The sequence below is a fragment of the Chrysemys picta genome, chromosome 11, assembly GCF_011386835.1.
Source record: "Chrysemys picta bellii isolate R12L10 chromosome 11, ASM1138683v2, whole genome shotgun sequence".
NCBI lineage: Eukaryota > Metazoa > Chordata > Testudines > Emydidae > Chrysemys > Chrysemys picta.
This window is the reverse complement of record NC_088801.1, coordinates 39,963,262-39,986,007: the sequence shown is the minus strand read 5'-3', so window position 1 is coordinate 39,986,007 and position 22,746 is coordinate 39,963,262. Positions and strand designations below refer to the sequence as shown.

Below are 22,746 nucleotides of genomic sequence, written 5' to 3'. Positions count from 1 at the left end.
TTCACAGGCAGGGAGCAGCCTCTGTTGGGGGCAGCTGGAACCGTAGTCCAGTCCTAGCAGCTGAGGCTACCAGTTGGCATCTAGCAACAGCTGTAGCTCAGCCAGAAAAGCTGAGCTGGCGGGGACAGCAGCAGCAGCCTCCCCCACCCCCAAAAAAAGTATAAATGTTACCTCGCCAGGGAGGCATGCCTATAGCGGTACAGGTTCAATGGAATTAAATTTTATTAGAGAATATTTAGAAAAAATAAACGATACAGAAAATTTGAAGCGTTAGTTATTGGTCATTGGGGGTAACATACAGAGTATAGGGGTATGTTGGTGTTTTGGGGCTGGGCAGCACACATAGTATATACAGACTGCAATATCCCCAATGAGGGGTGGGTAACCGGTGGGCGGGATCAGGAGACAGTCGATAAGTGGTGAGGGTCTATCACCCATATGGGAGGTAGAGACAGTCATGGGTATAAGTAAGCTTACAAGTCCTGATACTCCTCAGGTAACCTACTGGCTAGACTGTGAAAGTAAAGATAAAATATTGGTGTGTCAGGATGAAGTAAGAGAATAAACAGGTCTTCTGATTTTGGAGAAATATGCCAAATTTAGTAATAACCATAGTTATTTATGTTAAACATATATTTTTAACTGAGAACTGGAAATTTAAAAATCATGTTTTGGTCACAAAGGAAAATGAGTTGGATTGTTTCATAGGTGTTTGTGCATTCTCCCAAATTGCCACAGCATATGACTCAATTGTCACTTGTTTCTTTTTAGACACAGTACAGGAGGAGTAACATTGTTACATGTCAGGATTGTGCTATATTAACTAATTGAGGAAGCTTGCACTTGGGTACATTAATCCTGGGTTTTAAGTCAGCGTTTTAGACTTTCATTAGAAATAAACTTCTCAGACAGAACTAAAGGCCTTGCAGATTTTCTTCTTTCTTACGTTTGTAATGAATTTTGTCCTCTTGGCTACTGTGATGCTTTTATATGTCTTGAATTTAAAAAAAAAAATGTAACTGTGACTACAAGTTGAGGCCCTGTAAGACTTTAAACAAACGTTAAGTTTTGTAGAAGGAAAAATACCATTTTTAAAACTTTTAAAATCCAGTTACTTAAATTTAGATCAAAATATTTTCATTACGATACTTAACTTTCAAGTTCAGAACTGTGTGAATTGATTTTGCGTGATAGAATTGCTAGAATTATATTGAAAATACGCACTTTGTTACCCAAACTCAGTTGGTAACTGAAATTAGATGTATAGTTAAGTAGGAAAAATGTTTCATTTTAAACTATTCACTGTAACTTTCTTGATTGGTTAGGCACTAGATGATGATTGTGCAGCAACAGGAAAACAAAATCAGTGGCACAGTAGACCAATTTCAGAGTGGACAACCCAACAGGTATGCCATTGGTTGATGGGGATGAACATGGAGCAATATATTGCAGAGTTTACCGCCAAGAATATAGATGGACAGCAATTAATGCTGCTTGACAGTGATAAGCTAAAGGTAAGTACATGCCCCTGTGTGTATTTGTAATTTATAAATGTTAGAAGTTTATGATTGCCAGTTCATATATACTTCTTTTAAATATAGATACTTATCCTTTTCCTATTCAGGCATTGTTGTTGTGTATTTTGTTTTTTTTAAAGAGTCCCAGTTACTGCTGTGTTCTTGGCATGGTAGAATAGAGGATCTGTCAGTGAATGACATCAAATTAAAGGTGAAGTGTATCAAAATAATATGAAAAGGATGTGATAAACAGAATGAAAGCACAAATTAAACAGTTCTTCCTCTGTGACAATATGTTAAAACTCAAAGCAACTAAAGCCCCAAAGGCGGGATTTGTATGTTTATCTCAAAGGTGGTAGCAAAATAGGTCCCAACTAGCTCATATATATAGCACAGTAGGCTTCAGTTCAGAAATCTGACTTTCATCGAGATCCATGCCCCTCAGATAAAAATTCAGTCCCCTTTCCTTAAGATCTTACTACTTTCTGATTTGGCCATTATTGAAGAGCCTACTTTTATTATTATTAATTTTTTTTAATGTAGAAGCCTTTCCTTGCATGTTTTCTTGATACATAGCTGGGTTTTTACAAAACCCAAGAGAGACAACCAGCTGCAGCCTTGAGGTGGTCATTTTGCCTCTGATAATTGCATGCTCCATGTCCATTCCAGCTCTTCTTTGTTCATTCATATTAGACTACTTTTCGATTGGCAAGGTGTTATTCTAAAAGGAGGTTTTCTCTGACAGAGTTCAGTAAAGTCTGAAATCAAAATCTAGTGACTAATAGCGGGATTAGAATATCTTTTTATGAAGAAAAAATGTAGTTTTATGAACCTTTAACTGCCATTTAAATACATCTGTCTCTTGGAATGGATTTGCAACTCTAAATTTCCTATAACTTAACATAGAAATGTTTCCTTGGACAACAGGGAAAACAATATTCAGTATCTTAACAGATAACTACGGGAAGTGTGGCATGTGGGTGCTTCAAACAGTCACAGTATTGCACTGGAGTTCTCCAGATATAAAATAACACTGCTGTTTGGGAACTGAAATCAGATGTTGCCATCTGCTGATCAAAAATTGAAATGCACTCTACTCACAAATGTTACTGTCCAACTTAATACAAAAGTGTCATTAGGGAAGATGAAATATATACATACTTGCAAGTTAAAATTATGGAAGATGTTTTCAATTTTACTACACCCACTTTTTAAAATATTAGTTTTAGTTGCCTAAAAAGTACCTTGTTAAGGTCCAGTTTTACTCAAAATTTAAGTTATAAACATGCTTTTGCAAACACAAGACTAATAGAAATGCTTCCATGAATTTATTTAGAAGTCCAATGGAACTTTTTTTAAAGGGACTGTAGTACCTGTTTACACTGAATGCTGTGCTAAAGCATAAGAACCTGGAAGTGAAATTAAAAATAAACAGTCTATAAAGAAGTGAACTGTCTATTTTATTTTCACTGTCCTACCTGAGAGAAATGCAAAAAGTAAACAAGCAAAGTAGTGTTTAAAGAAAGATAATTACTTCGTAGATTCCATTATAATGATCTATTATGGTTTAAGTAACAGTCAAAGAAACCTATTTTTTAAAAAAACTATTAAGCTGACAGGATTCCTTTTTATATTAGCCTAATATTGGATTAATACATCGCATGAACGAACAATCAACCCTTGTTCAAAAGTCTGATTGTATTGCTAATATACCTTATATATGACACCTCAGCAAGTGGTTTTTCAAAATTACTTTGAAAAATGTGTGTGGTGATTTAGGGCCTGATCCAATACTCACTGAAATCAATTGGAGTCTGGCTATTGACTTCACTGAGTACTAGTTTCAGCCCTTTATTTTGATTTCATCCTTTTGATTTATAAAGTTATCTTCTATTAAAAGACATTACCCTGTGTTCTTGCAATGCTTACAATAACTGAAATAGACAATCCCATGTTAATATTCAGTATAACAAGTAGAGTCCCTTTCCATCACAAACAAATGGCTCCTAATAAGTAAATAATATTCCCTTCCTAAATGTCTGGGCAGAAAGCTGGCCCTTACAATATTACCTGGAGGTTAACCGATCCAAGGTGATGACAGACGCATGGGAAAAATGTGGCACCGAGGTGAGAGGCAATCTCAGATAATCAGTTCCCAATTACATTAAAGCTTTAAAGCAGTGGTCCCCAAACTTTTGAGGGTTGTGTCCCCCCGTCCCCCCCCAATCCCTCTCCGCACCACCACCATCCCCCGGAGCTGGGAGCGGGGCCTCAGCTCTGGGGAGGAAGCACCAGCCGGCCCCTCCCTGCCCCCAGCTCTGCTCCGGTCCCGCCCCCAGTCGCATTCCAGTCCCCGCGCCTGCTCCCATCCCCAACCTCATCACAGCTCTGTTCCCAGCCTGGGGCCAATGCTGGGGGGCGGGGCGGTGCCAGGAGTGGAATATCACCTGGCCGCGGGCCTGGCTACTGGTCCCCACCACAGCCTGGCCACTGCGATGGCTTCGGCCCCCTTACATGTGGCAGTGTTCTCTCCCTCCCCGCCCCCCGTGAGACTGGTAGACCTTGCAATCATTTCAGTAGAGTGGAGAAAAAAGAGACGGCAAGGGTTGAAATAAAGCACTGATGGAGAGGGATTAACTACATCAGTGTTAGACTGCATATTTGAAAAGTTGAGGTGATTGGGAGGAGAGAGATGGTGAAACAATTGGAGAGACAGTGTTGTGGGATGTGTGTTGTGGTTTTTTTGAGGATAGAAGAGACCAGGGTGGGCTTGCATTGTGAGAGGAAGGAATCAGGGGACAACGAGAAGCTAGAAAAAGGGTTAGGAAGGGAATGAGAATGGAATAATGCAGTAGAAGAGGTTGGAATGGGCTCATTGTGGCAGGTGAAGGTATTGTGGGAGACTAGGGTCAGTGCTGGCAGAGGAGGAGGTAGGAAGGAGCTCACAAATGTTAATTCAAATTGAATTCAAATCTGAAGTAATGTCTCAGTGTTGTCTTTTCAACTTCATTTGTGATAATGTCTCCATGGGCAAATAAAACCTGAATTTCCAATGTAAAATCACCCTGCAGTCCCTTTTTAAAAAAGAATATTGGGTGTTCGGAATCTTTTGAGCCTGCCCCTTTTTGCTTCTATATGAAGTGATTTAAAAAAAAATAAATTTCAAGTTGGATTTTGGCATTTTAAAGGTATTACTGGGGGGGAGAGGGATTTTTTTCACCCATTAGCTTAAGCAGCTTTGTTTCATACAATTCTTGGCGGTTCAATTAACTGAATGTGACACTGTTAAGACAGTTGTTAGAGTCCTGCAAGTTGTTTTCATAGGTAGAAGTTTTCTCAAGCTATTAAATATGGCAAATGATTGATCTGAGTTCAGCAACATTGGCTACGTCTATACTTACCTCCGGGTCCGGCGGTAAGCAATCGATCTTCTGGGATCGATCCCGTAAGTGCTCGCCGTTGAACCCGGTACTCCTGCTCCGCGAGAGGAGTACATGGAGTCGACGGGAGAGCCTGCCTGCCGCGTGTGGACCCGCGGTAAGTTCGAACTAAGATACTTCGACTTCAGCTAAGTTATTCACATAGCTGAATTTGCGTATCTTAGTTCGAAGTGGGGGGTTAGTGTGGACCAGCCCTTTCTCTATAAAGGAAGTAGGAATACAGTAACAGCAGTTAGTGTATGTAAAGTGCAGCTGCATCAAGGGAGCCAGCAGAAGATTAATTTAAAACAGTTTAATTTGATTGTTATATCACTCATTAGAAAGTCTCTGATGCTCCACTTTAAGTGCCACGTGAAACTTACTATTCACAACAATACAAAACCTAGGCTACTCACCTCCTCCACCCCATTTATCAGCAAGGTGGCCATCTCACATTAGTTAAATTGTAAATGATCTTCTATCGATTTACTCCCTTTATCTCAGATGTAAAGAGCTGTACAATTTCTTGCAGCTTCTGTAATACTTTCTTGAAACCAGAGTAACTAAACACAATTTCTCTTAAAGGCTCTGGGGGTTTCCAGCCAAAATGACCGATCCACAATAAAGAAGAAAATTAAGGATATTAAAAAAACACAAGAAAAACTGGAAAAACAGAAAGAAAAAGGTCAAAAGAAGGAAAGAGAAGTTCGCAAGACTGGCAGAGTGGTAGCTGCTGTAGAATCAAGCTGTTAAAATGATTTAGTTTTATTTTAGCACAGACTTACTTCAACTTGAAGAAGTGCAACAAAATTGTATATAATTGTACAATTGGGGAGGTAAAGTGCAACAGTTTAACATGGTAGGTTATTTACTTTAATTTCTGTATTCCCTCCCCATTACATGTTCCATTAAAATGAAATAATGTTTTCAGTATTTTTATATCTAGTTGACTCTGCCTGTACTAATAGACCATTTAACTTTCTGCCTTAAATACTGTGCGTGCTTTTATGACTGATATGTAAAAACACCATATCCCTGAAATATCCATTGAAACTTATATGTTTGTGGAAAGTGGGATGTGACGTTGGGGGGGGAGGGGGAAGGTATTCATTCAAATATTAGTCAACTCTTACAGTTGACTTAAACTATAAATATTGGGTTTAATCTGATATATATGGACAATAGAAAATCCTGCCATCAAGTTCAGTGTGACACTGTTTATCTGTTGCCACTAATGTTGTATAGTGAAAAAATTAAGTTTAAGAAAACAGCAATGTCAAATTTATTTAAAAAAACAAAGCCTGTATTTCAAATTTATTGAATTGTTTTCTTTAAAATCTTGTTTTCCCAGTGGTCCATTTTTAATTCAAAATTTACTGTAGTAATGCTGATTTTTGAATTTCATTTGTTGCAATTTACTGAAAATAGTATGTAAGTAGTTTTCACAGACTACTTACGCCAAGCATAACACTAAATTCTCTCTGTAGCTACACTATGGGATGTTGGAACAGGGTGTAAACATAAATAAAAGATCATTTTTTACATATTTTTCCTAAATAATATAGTTTTATAGTTTTATGCTATGAATAAGATCCATTTGCAATGAGTATTTCTCTTTTTTCTACTCACTAGAAGATTTTTGGGGACCAAATTTATATATTTGCTAATTTTAAACAATACTGTTTTTCCATACTTAAAATACAGAGATGAGAATTGTAGAAAAAATTTAATCAATGAAGCACTGGGTTTCTGCATTGTATTTAATTGTTAAATTGTAGACTATTATAGACTTTCTTTTTAAAGGAGGATTTGATTCTTGGAATAGTTTAGAACATGATTTGATGTGTGTTCTTGTGTAATAGCTTGTAGAAATATTACAGAAGCACTTCCTTAGATTTTTTTTTTCCCCCAGAAAAATAATGGAATAAAAATGTTAATTCCATCCTGGAGTGGAATAGAAAATTACAAGATCTTGGAATTCTGAATTGCTAGTTTAAATATTGCAATGATGTGGACCAAGTTCTCCTTTAAATATATGAATTAATGTTTTTCATTTTTAATTAAATGATCCTTTCACTTCTGACATTTCTTAAGTGTTTAAAATATGGAAGATTTCTCTGGAATTCAGAAGAGGAAAAGGACTTTGTGGAAATGCACATTCACTCTACTAATTTTCAAATAAAATTTAAAGTTCATATTTCTATTAAATGTCTTCTCTATTTTTAGTTCTGTGTTTTAATTAAGAAAAGAAGCTTATTGTTTTGCTTATTTTTAATTCTTAGGAAATTAGTGAGTTTAAGGTAGATGATTCCTGGCATCTAATCAATTTCCAGAGGTTGAGTGGCCAGAGGAGTTCTTGTTGCTTGCAAAGGAGGAGAATTTTTGTCTGCTGGGACAGGTTGGTCAGAATTCTAGAGTGGTGCAAGACCTGTAATGCCAGGTAATGTTTCCCCTCTCATCCCTGGGTCCCCTCCCCCTCGGTGTATGTGAGGAACGAGTGAAGGGCTAATCGATGGAATGGAGGTTATTGATGTAGTGTCCTAGGGTTTTTCCTTCTTCCAGCTCCACAGTATCTGAAGGTTGGGGCCATTGAGCTGAGTGCTGTATTTATGAGGATATCTGAATAGTAGTTTCACAAGCCTGTCTCTGCAGTGCTGTGACAGTTGAACAGGTGCAGATAAGGTGACTGGTTGTGCTGCATGAGTTACTCTTTGAAAGAGAACCTCCCTCCCTGGCACTTGAGGCCTGAAAGGGTTGGATGACTCCTTAGAACTTTTTCAGTCTCCAGTCACCCAAAGAATAAGTCAACTGAAAGTTTGATTTTTATAAATTGCATTAATGGACACATTTATTGCTTCAATATGATTAAAAAAATCACATTGCAGTTTAATTTTATCACACACAAACCAAAAATTCTAAATATAGGGTTGAATTCCAGTGTTTCAAGAGAGTATAACTATCCATTTCACTACATCTGCAACGAGTTCATTTTCTTTTGATACTTAACAGCCAAGTAGCAGTGATTATTTTTCAGTACACTAATGAAGATGTGTATACATAAAATCAGTATTTTGAACCAGCTTCTGTAGTGAAGTAAATGAAACATAGCAAGTCAACTCTAATGACTAGGAGTAAATACTGCACACTCTGAAATTTACTAAACACTTAATTTCCACCACAGCCAGCGGAGGAGGAAAAAACTATTGAAATATCTACATTGGAATACTTTGCTATGGGCCCAGAACTTTTGTTCTGATACATTTTGATTGTTAAGCCATAGGTAGCAAAGATACAAGCAAAGGTTTCTACTTCAGTAATTCCACATGAAAACTCCTGTATTTTCATTTTCATTGCAAGCAATCTGTTAGTAATGTCTAAGAACAAATATGGAAAATCATTCTAAAATCAGTTCAATTGAATTAAGTGGAAATATGATTAAATATTTCAAAATTTTATTAACATGTTAGATCTTTTCAGAACAATGTGTTAATATACATTTCAAAACTTTTTATTTTAAAAACCCATGCTATTACTTTTAGCATTAGGCTGTCAAGAGTGACGGTTGCAAATGTTTAGCAAACACTTCCCTCCTTTTATATAAATTTTGACCCCATTCTAAAAACCGTTTCCTGCCTGGATTTGGGCATTAATTTGAGCAGGAAATAGTCTTACATTGTATTGCCTTTTAGGCACTTGTATACAATGGTGATGTGCCACACAAACAAAATTTACTTCACAACATCCCTATCTATCCTCAATTTACAGATGAGGAATTCACTTGAAGTCATCCCTCACAAAATTAGGACTATAGCATACTTACCGTTCCAGTTTCTTTCCTTATCTATTCAATAACAAGAAATCATAGGGTTGTGATCAAGCAGACCTGTGTTAGTCTCACCATACTCTGCTCTATTTTGACCTGGTAGACTGCTGAAACATAATGTGTGCTTTATGGCACATGCACATCTCTCACCCTCATCTATAGAGCAGTTAAGGATCGGTCATCTGAGTTAGGTGCTGGGACTGCAAGTGCTTCTCCACAGCATTCTAAGTTTTTGGGGATGAGAGAATTCAGTGGGATGTACACGCATGACGTGGAGGTATTATATGGGCTTAAATGGCTGGTGTGGTCAGCAGAAAAGTTGAAGCTATCAACACAGTTGTATCCCTCACTAGAGAGAGCTGATGTACCTAAAATATTATAGGAAAAAAGAGCATAGCAAAATGAAGTTGATTTTTGACATTAATTGCACTCTTTAAATACACCTGGATAACTGGTAGGTCCTGTTGTCCTACTATTACACTGATCTGCCCAGTAAAGATGCAGATTTTGCAATAGAGTTTCTCCATATTAACAGTAGTTACTGTTGTCACCTCATCTATGATCCCAGAGTTTGAGGCTTTACCACAAACGTATTTGGACATTACCTGCAGAAAGAGAGGAAGACCTGCAAATCTTTACTGTAAACCCTCAGAAGCTGCTATTTCACAGTAAGTAAGTATGCCAACTTCTGTTTCTCATGAATTTTCAATACATTTCTCAGAAGACCCGTAACTGGTATTGTATACATGAAATGCATTATACCAGAGGCAGCAGTTAAGATTGGATTTTCAAAGAGAGAGAGCTGATAAATACTATAGGCAAATACAACTTGAGAATCGTTTAGTTTACAGCTGTTGCCTTGCCCCTCTGAATAATCTACTACTAGTAGTATGTACAGATTCATTGATTTCAGAACAAAGTAAAACAACACATGATTGCCTATTGGAGCTTCTGTACTTAAATTCAAATATTTGTTTCTAATTTTGCTAAATTTATTTAGGTTTGTAAAGTGCTTTTGAGCTCCTCGGCTAGAAGATGGTGGAGAAATGTGAAAGGTTGCATAATGGGTTTTATAAATCTATTAATGCTTTAAATAACTACTTTAAAGTTTCATACATCAATGTTTAGATCATTTGATAACTTCACCCAATGCTCAATGCAAAGAATTGGTATTAGCAGTTCTGGCGAGCTGCTATTTCAATAATGCTTCCATTAGGAGAGTTTAAGTTGTGTGAACTGTGCTCTTCAAGCCAGCTGTGAAATAAGTTACCCTAGACCCTGTATAAAATTTAAAATTACTGCTCCCTAGATCTAGCTACAGAAGTAAACTGGAAATACAAAGTGGAACAAATTACGAGTGTACTTTTTAAACTACATACTTTGGTTTTAATTCAGTTAATTCCTTAAAGTAGTATTGGAAAACAGTTATGGACTTCAACTTCCTATTCTTCCCTACTAAAAACATTTCCACATGAAGTATTTGAACCATGTTTGGTATAAACCTGCTAAATAATCCCTTTGCAAACAGACGACAAAAACATGTTTACTTTTTCTGGACTGTTGTACAATTATATACTGCGGAATGTAGTCATGTCCTTTGGCTCACTGCTTGGCACACACCAGTCATCTGCTTCGTGGTTTTCCACATAACGTTTCCAAGCTGATTTGTTATACACAGGGAGCCTTTCGATTGATTCTGTTGATAAAGCCTGTAAAGAGAGCAGAAGCTATAGTGGAGTCTATTTTGCTGAGCATTTATTAAACTTTTTTTATTAAAATTACAAGTTACATTAAGACTGATACCAAAAAGTGGTAAATTATACCTTTATGTAGATAACTGCATCTGTACCATACCCCTCTAATGAATACAGTTTCAGATCTCCTTGGAAGTACTGTGCGTACAGACGTGATATAGGCAAACCATAACCAAATCCAGCCTGATAAAAGGGAAGAGGGTGGGGGGCAGAGAGATAAAAGCACACTTGAGTTAACTGCATCATCTGCAGAAGATTTGTCAGCATAGCAGACCAATATCTGTACCACTTAAATTTAGAGGCAATCCAGCTAGGGTCAGCATATTGCTGGACACATGTTAGCATTTGAGAAAAGTAATCACTTATATAGGACCAGAGAGGTGGTGAGGAATCCAAATCTTAAGTATTACCCCTCCTCCCTACCCCAATGTTACCAAGTTTCCCTCCTTTCCTACCCATTTACCCCAAAACCACCTTAACTCTTTGTTGGGAGGGGAGGGGACTGCAAGGAGTAAACCCTCCCTGTGCGGGCTGCTATACAACACCGTTGGTGCTATTACTTGCAGCTATCCCACGGCAAGAGCACTAGTGGAAGTACTCTGCCTTGCTACGGAACATTGGATGACTATCTCTATCCCCATGGAGCCACTAGTCTGGCTGTTGCTGATCGTGAGAAGACAGATGTTAGGATTGCAAATGAGAGGGCAGGTGGCCCAAGAGGCAACCTCCTTAAATTTGCTTGTGGCCTACACTATGAAAGTCTGACAAACCCCTGTCCCAAATCATTAACAATTAAACACTAAGCAAAAGTTAGAAATATTATGATGCCTTTCACTTAATCACTAGTTTAATTTGTGCAATAGCTCTAGAACCAAATAATTTGAATTAAAGGTACTTTCACTGTTTATTTTGATGGGTTTAGACTAGTGGGAATTATCCAATCACTGGATATAGAAAATTAATAAAATAGGCCAATAGTTTGAATGTCATAGGGAAAAAAAGGAGTCCAAGGCAGAGTAATGTGATGGTAACATCAATTGGAAGTTATTGACAGTGGGTCCAATTTTAGTATATGTGCATTTCTTACATATCTTAAAACAGTGCTCCCCAACTTTTTCCGTGGAGTGGGCACCGGACGACTAGCCGCTGAGGACCGTGGCCACCGGACAAGCAGCCGCCGTGAAGCAGCGTCATCGGCGGCATTTTGGCGGTAGCGCTTCTTGATGTTGCTGCTTCTTGGCGGCATTTCAGCGGTCAGTAGGTGGGCGCACGTGGATGCCCCGGCGGGCGCCATGGCACCCACGGGCACCGCGTTGGGGACCCCTGTCTTAAAACATCTATTGAAGCCACTAGGAGTTTGCAAGGACCACGGGAATAAGCTCTTTATCAGTATAACCATATGCTATATACTTTTGTTTTTGTCAAGATTATACAACTGAACAGCTATTTCACTCAAAACGATAAATATGGACTTGATCCAAAAGAAGGGGCAATTTTAAAACCAGAAGTTCCTAAAATCCTAAATTAATTTCTATCCCTAAATTAATTTCCTTTTCTAGTCTGCTTCCAGAACCAAAGTTCAAAGTCCTGTACTCGCCCAGAAACAGATTACTGGAACTCCTACAACAGTTCGAGGAATGTCGCTCCTTGTTCTCTCCTCCTTCAGAGCTTGAAGAAACAGAATTTCAAACTTAAATTTTGGTAAATATTAAAAATAGTGTTTTTCTTACTTACCATTAAGGCTACAAATTCTGTTTAATGTTGTAAGTCTACAATTTTTTTTTCCCTTTCAGAAAGGCACTTTTAACTTTTTACACCAGAATTGCTAGACTATTCACTTATCTGCAAAACACGTAGTAGTACAAAGATACAGGTAATTTTTGCCTTCCCAACTATCAGAGGACAAAGTAAAAAAGGCTTACAGACCAGAGGTGTTGCTCGTGATGTCTCAACACGGGGACGTGGTGCAGTTGAATACATATAGTTGAACAGTCCGTCAATTTTCCTCATCGGAACACCGCCACCACGATCGCTTATCTACAAAATGAATGAACACGCTATTAACTTTAGGTTCCTGTATATAAAAGAACAGCAACACAAGCTGATTTTCTTAAAGAATAAAGTATAAAGGAAGACTGAAGACTATACAGTCTCAAGTTGTCCTTATTAAATCATCGGATCAGACTTACTGTATATACTCGTTCATAAGCCGAATTTTTTTAGTAAAAAAGGGAAGCATCAGAGAAGGGGGTTGGCTTATGAACGGGTAAAGAGAGGGAGAGGTAGGACACAGCCCCTCCCCCTAACAGAGGGAGCAAGGAGAGTTGCAGCACAACCAGAAGGGAAGAGGTGGGGCCAGAGTCTCTCCGTTTCTGGCCACGCTGCTCTCCCCACAGCCTCTGAAGCAGCTGCAGCTCCGGGGCTGGCAGGCTGTGGCCGCGTCGCTCGGCCCCGCCCCCCAGAGCAGGCTGTGGCCGCGCCACCCGGCCCAGCCCGCTGGAATATGCTGCGGCTGTGCTGCCCCGCCTGCCAGAGCAGCTCCAGCCAGGCCAGAGACATCCTCCCCAGATATGGTGGGAAGGGATGGGATGGGGAGAGTGTGAGGGTCCCAGGCTAGGGATGGGATCATGTGGAGGGGTGGTCACAGGTTACTCCTCTGACCCCCCAGCTTCTCCCCCCCAAAAAATTTCCCCACCAGTTGCTGTCCCGGCCTATCGTAAGCAGCTGGCACACCAGTACACTTCGTTTACTTAGGTTTATCTCCGTGCCTGTGAACGCTCGAGGTAAACAAACAAACCATCTCGGCCTGCCAGCTGCTTATCCTCATGGCCCTGGAGCCAAAGTTTGCTGATCCCTGAATTATAGGGTCGGCTTATGAACGGGTCATAAAAAAAATTCCATTTTTACTTATCCATCTTGAGGGGGGTTGGCTTATAAACGAACCGGCTTATGATCGAGTATATATGGTAATAAAGAAAATCATCTGATAAATCTCAGCAATATATACACACAAAACCCCAGCTGAGGTTAATGACATTTCCCAAAATGCTGTCACCAAAAACGTCCACAATTACACAGAATTACTTAGACTATGTCTACACAGCCTGCAGTAATGGGCCTCTCAACCCAGGCTGACAGGCTCAGGCTTATGCTACTGCACTATAAATAGCCGTGTAGGTGGTAATTTGAAGTTACGGCTTAGGTTGGTGCTCAGGCTCTGAAGCCCACTCTTCTCTCTAGGCTTCAGAGTATAAACTGTCTACACTGATAATTTTAGCGCAGCAGCACAAGACGGAATTTTGACATGGGTTAGGAGGCTCACTGCTGCGGACTGCGTAGATATACCCTTAGAAGCCACTTACATGTTGTGCACTGCTTTTTTTCTTCCTCACCCTCCTTCCAATTTCTATCTTCATGTGGAGGAAGTTAGGTTCAGTAAAAGTCAACAATGGCCATATCAACTGAATACTATGGGTGCAAAGTTCTCACTGCTTTAGCCAGCACTTTAGGAACAAAGATGCTCCATAGCAGCGCAATATATTAGTACTCATTTACTACTAGAGCAAATCTGAAGATTTGTTTCTACTTGCGTGAAGTTAAATTCTAAGGAAAACCTATATACTGCAACCAACCTTGGAAGTCCAAACACTAACCATATAAGAGATGCTGCCCTTAAAAGAAATATCTGCAAGGCAAGGCCTAACATAGGCAGGCTTCACCTGTGCTGGACTTACTTTATTCCACACCTGTTCTGCACCTCACTCAAGTAGTCACTTCTACCTATAGGACACCTGGCTCTGAACAAACTACAAATCTGGCTATCTTCCATTCCTAAACTTGCACTTTACCCTTGAACAGAAACATGGTTTATTTACATTATAGCTACATAAAGAATAAATATGTTGAAAGGGTAAAGTGATGCCACAATCTCCCATTCACATGAGACTTGTGAGATCTTTATGATGTTTCCACTCATCACTGACCCAAGGCCTGAAATCCTACAAAGGTTTTATTCCTTACACAGTACATTATCAGCATTGGTACAAACTCCCAGTGTCACATCACCCATTCATAATAAAATATTCCCCCAGGTTCCGAACTATTTTCCATCAAAGTAAACATCAAACAAAGCAGTTACCTTCACAGTTAAATCCTCATTGCCTAATGTGACATGTACTTGAATTGGAGGGTAAACGCTTCGATCAGTATAGTGTTCCATTGTGGCTCTCATTGCATTCTGAGAAATATTTAAAATTAAAGTAAAATAAGTAGTTTTAATCAAATCATAGATTTGATTGTAACTTTTGTGCTGTTAATATGTCAACTTAGGAAAACAGTTTTATGTGTGCCCATTTAGAGATTGTATTTCCATTTTTACTACTTTGTACTTGTATAAAGATATAATAAAAACATATTTCTTCTTCAAAAACATTTCCTGCTTGCTTTTTACCACAGAAATATCAGGAATATCAAGTCTGCTCTTCCCTGGCTTTGCTACAGTCTTACTGGGGGAGACTTAGAGATGTATATCATGAGCTAGCCTTATTTTAATGAGAGAGGAGCTGAATTCTTACAGAAACATCCTCTCTCCAAGGATTAATTAAGCCACTGGAGTTAAATACCAGCAACTGTTAATAAAAAAAAAGTTTTACACAGACTCTCTCTCAATTATTACCTATCAGTGTTGTGTGATATCATAAATTCACTGGTTTTCCAACCAGAATCAAATTGAAAAAAAATTATTAGTCTACTACAGGCATATGAAAAAGCGTAGCTTTAGTTCTGAATTGTTTCACTAGTGTGATTAAATTAGAGCATGAATAGGTTCTGTATGTTAGAAAAGTATCTGAAGAGATGTGGCTTGATGTAGAAGTCTTAGTATTCCTGTATGAATGATTAAGATAAAGGACACATTTTCAAAGCCTCTGATTTTACACACCAGTCATCTGTGTACAAATGATGAGATTTAGACATCTACCTACCTGATCTGTGGGTGCAGTCAGGAACTTAGATGTCTGAGTCTTGCAATTGCAGGTACAAATTTGCACGTTATTTAAAAATTGGTTCAACATGTCAAATAAATACACAACTCAGAACACAAACATGCCATGCAGATTGTGTAATCCGACTGTACAAACCTTGAAAAGTTCAAAAACCATGTGATAGAGATGGGATGGTACATATACTACTTGCATGGGTTGTCCTGATGATTTTGCTGGAAAAGAAAGTAACCCAATCAATTAGACAACATACTGGAAGCCCGCTGTTAGTTTTGGCAATATCCAAGTAGTTCAAATAACAAATAGAATCTGGTTTTGTTTTGGTTGTTTTCACTGATAAAACACAGTACAGGGAAATGAAAAGAAAATTTGAATAGAAATCATGAAAACATTTGTTACTCTCATGTTTGTCAAAACTCATTCAAAATCTATGTTCTTGCATAGTTTTGAAAGTTTGTTTTAATTTATTTGTAGAAATTAATTTTAAAAGCTATTTCTGCTAGCAATATCATTGCATTTGAGTACATAATATGTCTGAACAATAACTGCAGTACAATGTGTTCTTGGATTCATTTGTCTATCTAAAGATCTGCTGATGTATCCGGAAATCTTTGATAAATATTCTATTTGTAGATAGTTCTGCTCATCTTGGTTTCCAAATCTCTTTGGTCTCACTCTTTAAAACAAACAAAAATTACTAGGAATATTTTCATGAATAGATTTTTCTTCTATTTTGATCACTAATCCAGGACTAGTGCTTGGAAAAGTTTACTGGCCCTAAAAACATTTCCATCAGTTCACCAAGCTAATTACCTTTGTAATAGTCTTTCCCATGCTGTTTTAGCAGCCACTACAGTTAGAGATTAGTGCTGTATGCCATCTGGGATTTCAAATAATATGAAAAAATTATTTTTACCCTAGCAGGTCAAAAATATTGGATCTTAAAATACGCCAGACCTACCCTTGTAACTCACTCAAGCTAGCAGTGCTATTTTACCTTAAATTCAAATCTTAATATAGGGGGCCTCAGTTCTCAGCTTAGCCCATGCAAGTGGTGGGTGAAGAATGCACAGCTGGCCCTGGATCTGGGAAGGGCTTTGAACTACCTTTGTGTTTCCATGTTTGGGCACAGAGCCCATCCCTCAGTGTAAGATGCACTAGATGCTATGGCCCCACGGTACCTTTATAGTAGCTAGGCATTCCTGAGGTGCAGAGAATCCATGGCCATAACTTTACACCAGCCATAGGGTGAAGTTTAGAAGCTCTTCTCCACTAGAGGCTCTCCCTCCCCTGAGGCGATCCTCCTGTAGCTGGCTATGTCAGCTTTAGATCCAGGTTGCATTGCCAGAATGGCAAATAGCAGCCATAATGCACAGGAGAATCTGAGCTAGCAAGTATTGGACATAGAACATCAAATCTGTTCCTGAGGCTTATTCATCATCTGTGGGTATGTCTACACTACGGGATTAATCTGAATTTATATAATTCGAATTTGGGAAACAGATTGTATAAAGTCGAATGTATGCGGCCACACTAAGCACATTAATTCGGCGGTGTGCGTCCAAGTACCGGGTCTAGCGTCGATTTCTGGAGCGTTGCACTGTGGGTAGCTATCCCATAGCTATCCCATACTTCCCGCAGTCTCCCGCGCCCATTGGAATTCTGGGTTGAGATCCCAGTGCCTGATAGGACAAAAAACATTGTCGCAGGTGGTTCTGGGTACAGCCTCATCCCTCCCTCCCTCCCTGTATGAAAGCAACGGACGGCAGACAACCATTTCGCGCCTTTTTTCCTGGGTGAACACTGCAGACTCCATACCACAGCAAGCATGGAGCCCGCTCAGCTCAAGACAGCAGTCATGAACATTGTAAACACCTCACGCGTTCTCGTGGAGTTTATGCTGAGCCAGGACCAGAAAAACGAGGCGAGGAGGCAGCGGCGGTGGCAGCGCAGCGACAAGCGTGATGAGGACATGGACATGCACACGGACACGGACACAGAATTCTGTCAAACCGCGGGCCCCGGTGCTTTGGAGATCATGTTGTTAATGGGTTCTATCCATGGAACGCTGATTCTGGGCAAGGGAAACAAGCACAGACTGGTGGGACCGCATAGTGTTGCAGGTGTGGGACGATTCCCAGTGGCTGCGGAACTTTCGCATGCGTAAGGGCACTTTCATGGAACTTTGTGACTTGCTGTCCCCTGCCCTGAAACGCCAGAATACCAAGATGAGATCAGCCCTCACAGTTGAGAAGCGCGTGGCGATAGCCCTGTGGAAGCTTGCAACGCCAGACAGCTACCGGTCAGTCGGGAATCAATTTGGAGTGGGCAAATCTTCTGTGGGGGCTGCTGTGATGCAAGTAGGCAAAGCAATCACTCAGGTGCTGCTACGAAACGTAGTGAATCTGGGAAATGTGCAGGCCATAGTGGATGGCTTTGCTGCAATGGGATTCCCTAACTGTGGTGGGGCGATAGATGGAACCCATATCCCTATCTTGGCACCGGAGCACCAGGGTACCCAGTACATAAACCGCAAGGGGTACTTTTCAATGGTGCTGCAAGCACTTGTGGATCACAAGGGACGTTTCACCAACATCAACGTGGGCTGGCCGGGAAGGGTTCATGACGCTCGCGTCTTCAGGAACACTACTCTGTTTAAAGGGCTGCAGCAAGGGACTTACTTTCCGGATCAGAAAATAACCGTTGGGGATGTTGAAATGCCAATAGTTATTCTTGGGGACCCAGCCTACCCCTTAATGCCATGGCTCATGAAGCCATACACAGGCAGCCTGGACAGGAGTCAGGAGCTGTTCAACTACAGGTTGAGCAAGTGCAGAATGGTGGTAGAATGTGCATTTGGCCGTTGAAAAAGTCGCTGGCGTTCATTATTGACTCGCTCAGACCTCAGCCAAACCAGTCTCCCCATTGTTATTTCTGCTTGCTGCGTGCTCCACAATCTCTGTGAAAGTAAGGGGGAGACCTTTATGGCGGGGTGGGAGGCTGAGGCAAATCGCCTGGCTGCTGATTACGCGCAGCCAGACACCAGGGCGATTAGAAGAGCACACCAGGAAGCGCTGTGCATCAGAGAAGCTTTGAAAACCAGTTTCATGACTGGCCAGGCTACAGTGTGAAATATCTGTTTGTTTCTCCTTCATGAAAACCCGCCCCCTTTATTGACTCATTCTCTGTAAGGAACCCACCCTCCCCCTTCCCCCAGCTTGCTTTCAAACCAAATAAAGTCACTATCATTTAAAAATCATTTATTCTTTATTAATAGATTATAAAAAGAGGGAGGGAACCCGGGTGGGGTTTGGGAGGAGGATCGGTGGGAAGGAAAAGGCCACTAAAAAAAGGTTAAAAAAATGACAGCCTTTTGCTTGGGCTGTCCACTGGGGTGGAATGGGAAGGTGTACGGCGCCTCCCCCCCGCGTTCTTACACGTCTGGGTGAGGAGGATATGGAACATGGGGAGGGGGGTACAGGGGCTGTAGCGGCACTCTGTTTTCCTGCAGCCGTTCCTGAAGCTCCACCAGACGCCGGAGCATGTCTGTTTGCTCACGCAGCAGCCCCAGCGTTGCATCCTGCCTCCTCTGATCTTCCTGCCGCCACCTCTCATCTCGAGCGTCTCTCCTGTCCTCACGTTGGTCCCTCCTGTCCTCCCATTCACTGGCTTCTTTCCTATACTTTGAAACTGTGTCCTTCCACTCATTCAGATGAGCTCTGTCACTGCGGGTGGATTCCATGATTTCTGCGAACATCTCGTCTCGCGTCTTCTTTCTCCGACGCCTTATCTGTGATAGCCTTCGGGACGGAGGAGGGAGGCTTGAAGAATTTGCAGCTGCTGTAGGGAGGGGAAAAAAGAGAGAATTTTTTTAAAAGATACATTTTGCAGAACAATACTCTTTCACGGTGACCAACACTATTCACATTACATAGCACATGTGATTTCTGTGCAAGGTCGCATTTTGCCTCTTAATACTGAGTGCCTGTGGCTTTGCTGCTAGAGATCACAGGTCCGGGCAACAGAATTCGGCTTGCATGCGGCCATGGTAAGCCATTGTCTTTCGGCTTCTGCGCCCTCCTTTCCCACATACCAAGCAAAGCCCGTTGAGTGCTGCGGTTTTTCTGTTAACATTCAGCAGCAGCAGAAAACAAACTAACCACCCCCCCCGCCATCCAATTCTCTGGATGATCACTTTATCCCTCCCCCCACCGCGTGGCTGGTAACAGGGAAGATCCCTGCTAGCCAAACGCGAAAAGCTCAGGGCCAATTTCCCCCCCTGCGCTTGGCTAACTGCAGGGAAGGATTTCTTTTCAGCCACAGGCAAACAGCCCAGTAGGAACGGCCACCTCTGTCCCCTTAATTAAGTTCCCGTATTTCAACCAGGTTACCATGAGCGATATCACTCTCCTGAGGATTACACAGCAAGATAAAGAACGGATGTTGCTTGAATGCCAGCAAACACCGGGACCATACGCTGCCAGGCTTTGTCAGGCAATGATACCAGATTACTTGCTGCAAGCATGGCGTGGTCAAGTGTCCTACCATGGAGGACGGAATAAGGCTGCACTGCCCAGAAACCTTGTGGCAAGGCTTTTGGGGTACCTCCAGGAGAGCTTCATGGAGATGACCCTGGAGGATTTCTGCTCCATCCCCAGACACGTTAACAGACTTTTCCAGTAGCTGAACTGGCCGCGAATGCATCCCAAGTCCTCAGGACAAAGTAATCATTAAAAAACGCTTGCTTTTAAAACAAGTTTTATATTTTAAAAGGTAAACTCACCTGAGGTCCCTTCCATGGGGTCATGGTCTTGGATACTGGGTTGGGAGGGTACTTCAGTCAGGCTGAGAAAAAGATCCTGGCTGTTGGGGAGAACGGAGTGCTGGGTGCTCTCTGCAAGCTCCTCCTCCTCCTCTTCCCCATCCGCAGAATCCTCAGGTGTAGCTGATGAGACTATCCCCGACCCGGAATCCATGGTCACAGGTGGGGTAGTGGTGGCGGCCCCCCCTAGAATTGCATGCAGCTCGGCGTAGAAGCGGCATGTCCGCGGCTCTGACCCGGAGCGACCGTTTGCCTCCTTTGTTTTTTGATAGGCTTGTCTGAGCTCCTTGACTTTCACGCGGCACTGATCTAAGTCCCTATTGTGACCTCTCTCCATCATGCCCTTGGAGATTTTTTCAAAAGTTTTGGCATTTCGTCTTTTAGAACGAAGTTCTGCTAGCACTGAATCCTCTCCCCATATAGCGATCAGATCCAGTACCTCCCGTACGGTCCATGCTGGTGCTCTTTTTCGATTATCTGCCTGCATGGTTACCTGTGCTGATGAGCTATCTGTGGTCACCTGTGCTCTCCACGCTGGGCAAACAGGAAATGAAATTAAAATATTCCCGGGGCTTTTCCTGTCTACCTGGCCAGTGCATCCGAGTTCAGATTGCTGTCCAGAGCGGTCACAATGCTGCACTGTGGGATAGCTCCCGGAGGCCAATACCATCGAATTGCGGCCACACTAACCCTAATTCGAAATGCTAAAATCGATTTTGGCGCTACTCCGCTCGTCGGGGTGGAGTACAGAAATCGATTTAAAGAGCCCTTTATTTCGAATTAAATGGCGTCGTTGTGTGGACGGGTGCAGGGTTAATTCGAATTAAGGCTGCTAAATCCGAATTAAAGTCGTAGTGTAGACCAGGCCTGAAGTCCAAATCCTGTGTTTGTGATGTCATGATTAATTGTTGTGGAGAAAGATTATGGAACACAATGAGTGCAGAGCCCTACAACTTCCAGGGAATGGGAAGAAGCTGAGATCTTATTTGAACATATTTCTAGTAATAAAATTGGGAAGGGGAAATAATTGTTTTTAAAAAGATAGTCTTGAAAAATTGTTACACTTTACAATAATGATTAATTAAATTGCAGTTACATTGCAATTACAGTGTGATTAAACTATTGCCATGCTTTATGAATGTAATGCCTGTAATTAACACTAATTCATAAAACCAGCTGACTACATTAAGGCATAACTACAGTGTAGCAGGACCTTGCATAATTAGTGTACCTAAAAATCTAAATGTATATATTCTAAGTATGAAACATAGTAACAAATAATTAAGTCACATAATTAGTATAATAAACACAATTCCAGTTATATTAATTAGTGATGAGTTATCAAAAAGCATAACCGAGTGAGAGCAGCAGAATAAGGACAATGGACTTAAAAAAAGCAGTCTTTAACAAACTTAGAGAACTGGTAGGTAAGGTCCAATGTGAAGAAAATCTGAGGGGAAAAGAGTTCAGGAGAGCTAACAGTTTCTCAAGAGAATCATATTAAAGGCAAAACCGCAAACTATCCCGATACAAAGGAAAGAGAGGAAGAATAGTGAGACACCAATAGGGCTCCATCAGGAGATTTTAAGAGACCTGAAAATAAAATAAAATAAATCCTACACAAAGTAGAAATATGGACAAATTACTAAGGAGGAATACAAAAAATAGCACAAGCATGTAACTACACAATCAGACTAAGTTACAAAATGAGTTACACCTAGCTAGAGATGTGAAAGACAATACGAGGAGGTTCTTTAAATACATTAGGAGCAACAGAATGATGAAAGTGTAGGTCCTTCACTTAGAGGGGAAGGAGAGCTAAAAACTGACGACATCAAGAAGCCTGACGTGTTTAATGCCTATTTTGCTTCAGTCTTCAGAAAAAAAGTTAATGGCAATCAGATACTCAACACAATAACAACAACAAGGGGGAAGGAATGCAAGCCAAAATAGGGAAAGAACAGGTTGAATATATCTAGCTTATATAAATATTCTTTAAATTGGTAGGGCCTAATGAAATTCACCCTAGAGTACTTAAGAAACTAATCGAAACAATCTCAGAACCATTAGCAATTATCTTTGAGAACTCCTGGAGGACTGTTGAGGTCCCAGGAGACTAGAGCGGGCAAACATAGCAGCTGTCTTTAAAAAGGGGAACAAAAGACAACCTGGGAAATTAAAGCCCAATCAGTGTAACTTCAATACATGGAAAGATACTGGAACAAATTATTAAACAATCAATTTGTAAGCACCTGGAGGGTAACAGGGTTACAAGGAACAGCCAGAAAGGATTTGTCAAGGACAAATAATTCCAAACTAACCTAATTTCCTTCTTTGACAGGGTTACTGGCCTAGCAGATAGGGTAGAAGCAATAGATGTGGTATATCTTGATTTTAGTAAGGTTTTTTGA

At 40.7% G+C, this 22,746-nt stretch overlaps 3 protein-coding genes across 22 annotated transcripts in view; 1 reads left to right on the top strand and 2 right to left on the bottom strand.

Moving 5' to 3' along the window:
* Positions 1-7,137, top strand: part of LOC101939908 (neurabin-1-like) — an 81,343-nt gene extending 74,206 nt beyond the window's left edge. For 14 of the 18 annotated variants that reach the window (XR_010591301.1, XR_010591302.1, XM_065560757.1 and 11 more), the window contains 2 exons: positions 1,326-1,514; positions 5,522-7,137. Coding sequence is in view for 14 of the 18 variants with exons in the window: in XM_065560757.1 (XP_065416829.1) it covers positions 1,326-1,514; positions 5,522-5,689 (357 nt within the window). In the remaining 4 variants the exon portion in view is untranslated. Of the gene's footprint in view, positions 1-1,325; positions 1,515-1,657; positions 1,729-5,521 lie in introns of those variants that run through there. The other 4 variants (XM_065560758.1, XM_065560756.1, XR_010591300.1 and 1 more) reach the window with 3 other exon arrangements.
* Positions 1-22,746, bottom strand: part of PDK1 (pyruvate dehydrogenase kinase 1) — a 46,286-nt gene that overhangs the window by 6,184 nt on the left and 17,356 nt on the right. The window contains exons 7-11 of one of the 3 annotated variants that reach the window (XR_006176953.2): positions 15,652-15,728; positions 14,652-14,750; positions 12,440-12,550; positions 10,583-10,696; positions 10,307-10,468 (exon numbers count right to left, since the gene is read on the bottom strand). Coding sequence is in view for 2 of the 3 variants with exons in the window: in XM_005290471.5 (XP_005290528.1) it covers positions 10,328-10,468; positions 10,583-10,696; positions 12,440-12,550; positions 14,652-14,750; positions 15,652-15,728 (542 nt within the window). In the remaining variant the exon portion in view is untranslated. Of the gene's footprint in view, positions 1-7,756; positions 10,469-10,582; positions 10,697-12,439; positions 12,551-14,651; positions 14,751-15,651; positions 15,729-22,746 lie in introns of those variants that run through there. The other 2 variants (XM_005290471.5, XM_005290472.5) reach the window with 2 other exon arrangements.
* Positions 18,762-21,150, bottom strand: LOC135974122 (myb/SANT-like DNA-binding domain-containing protein 2). Its single transcript, XM_065560784.1, has 2 exons — positions 20,297-21,150; positions 18,762-19,353 (listed from the first exon to the last, which is right to left on the bottom strand). The coding sequence occupies exons 1-2, from the start codon at positions 21,003-21,005 to the stop codon at positions 18,947-18,949; spliced, it is 1,116 nt and encodes a 371-aa protein (XP_065416856.1). The 5' UTR covers positions 21,006-21,150; the 3' UTR covers positions 18,762-18,946.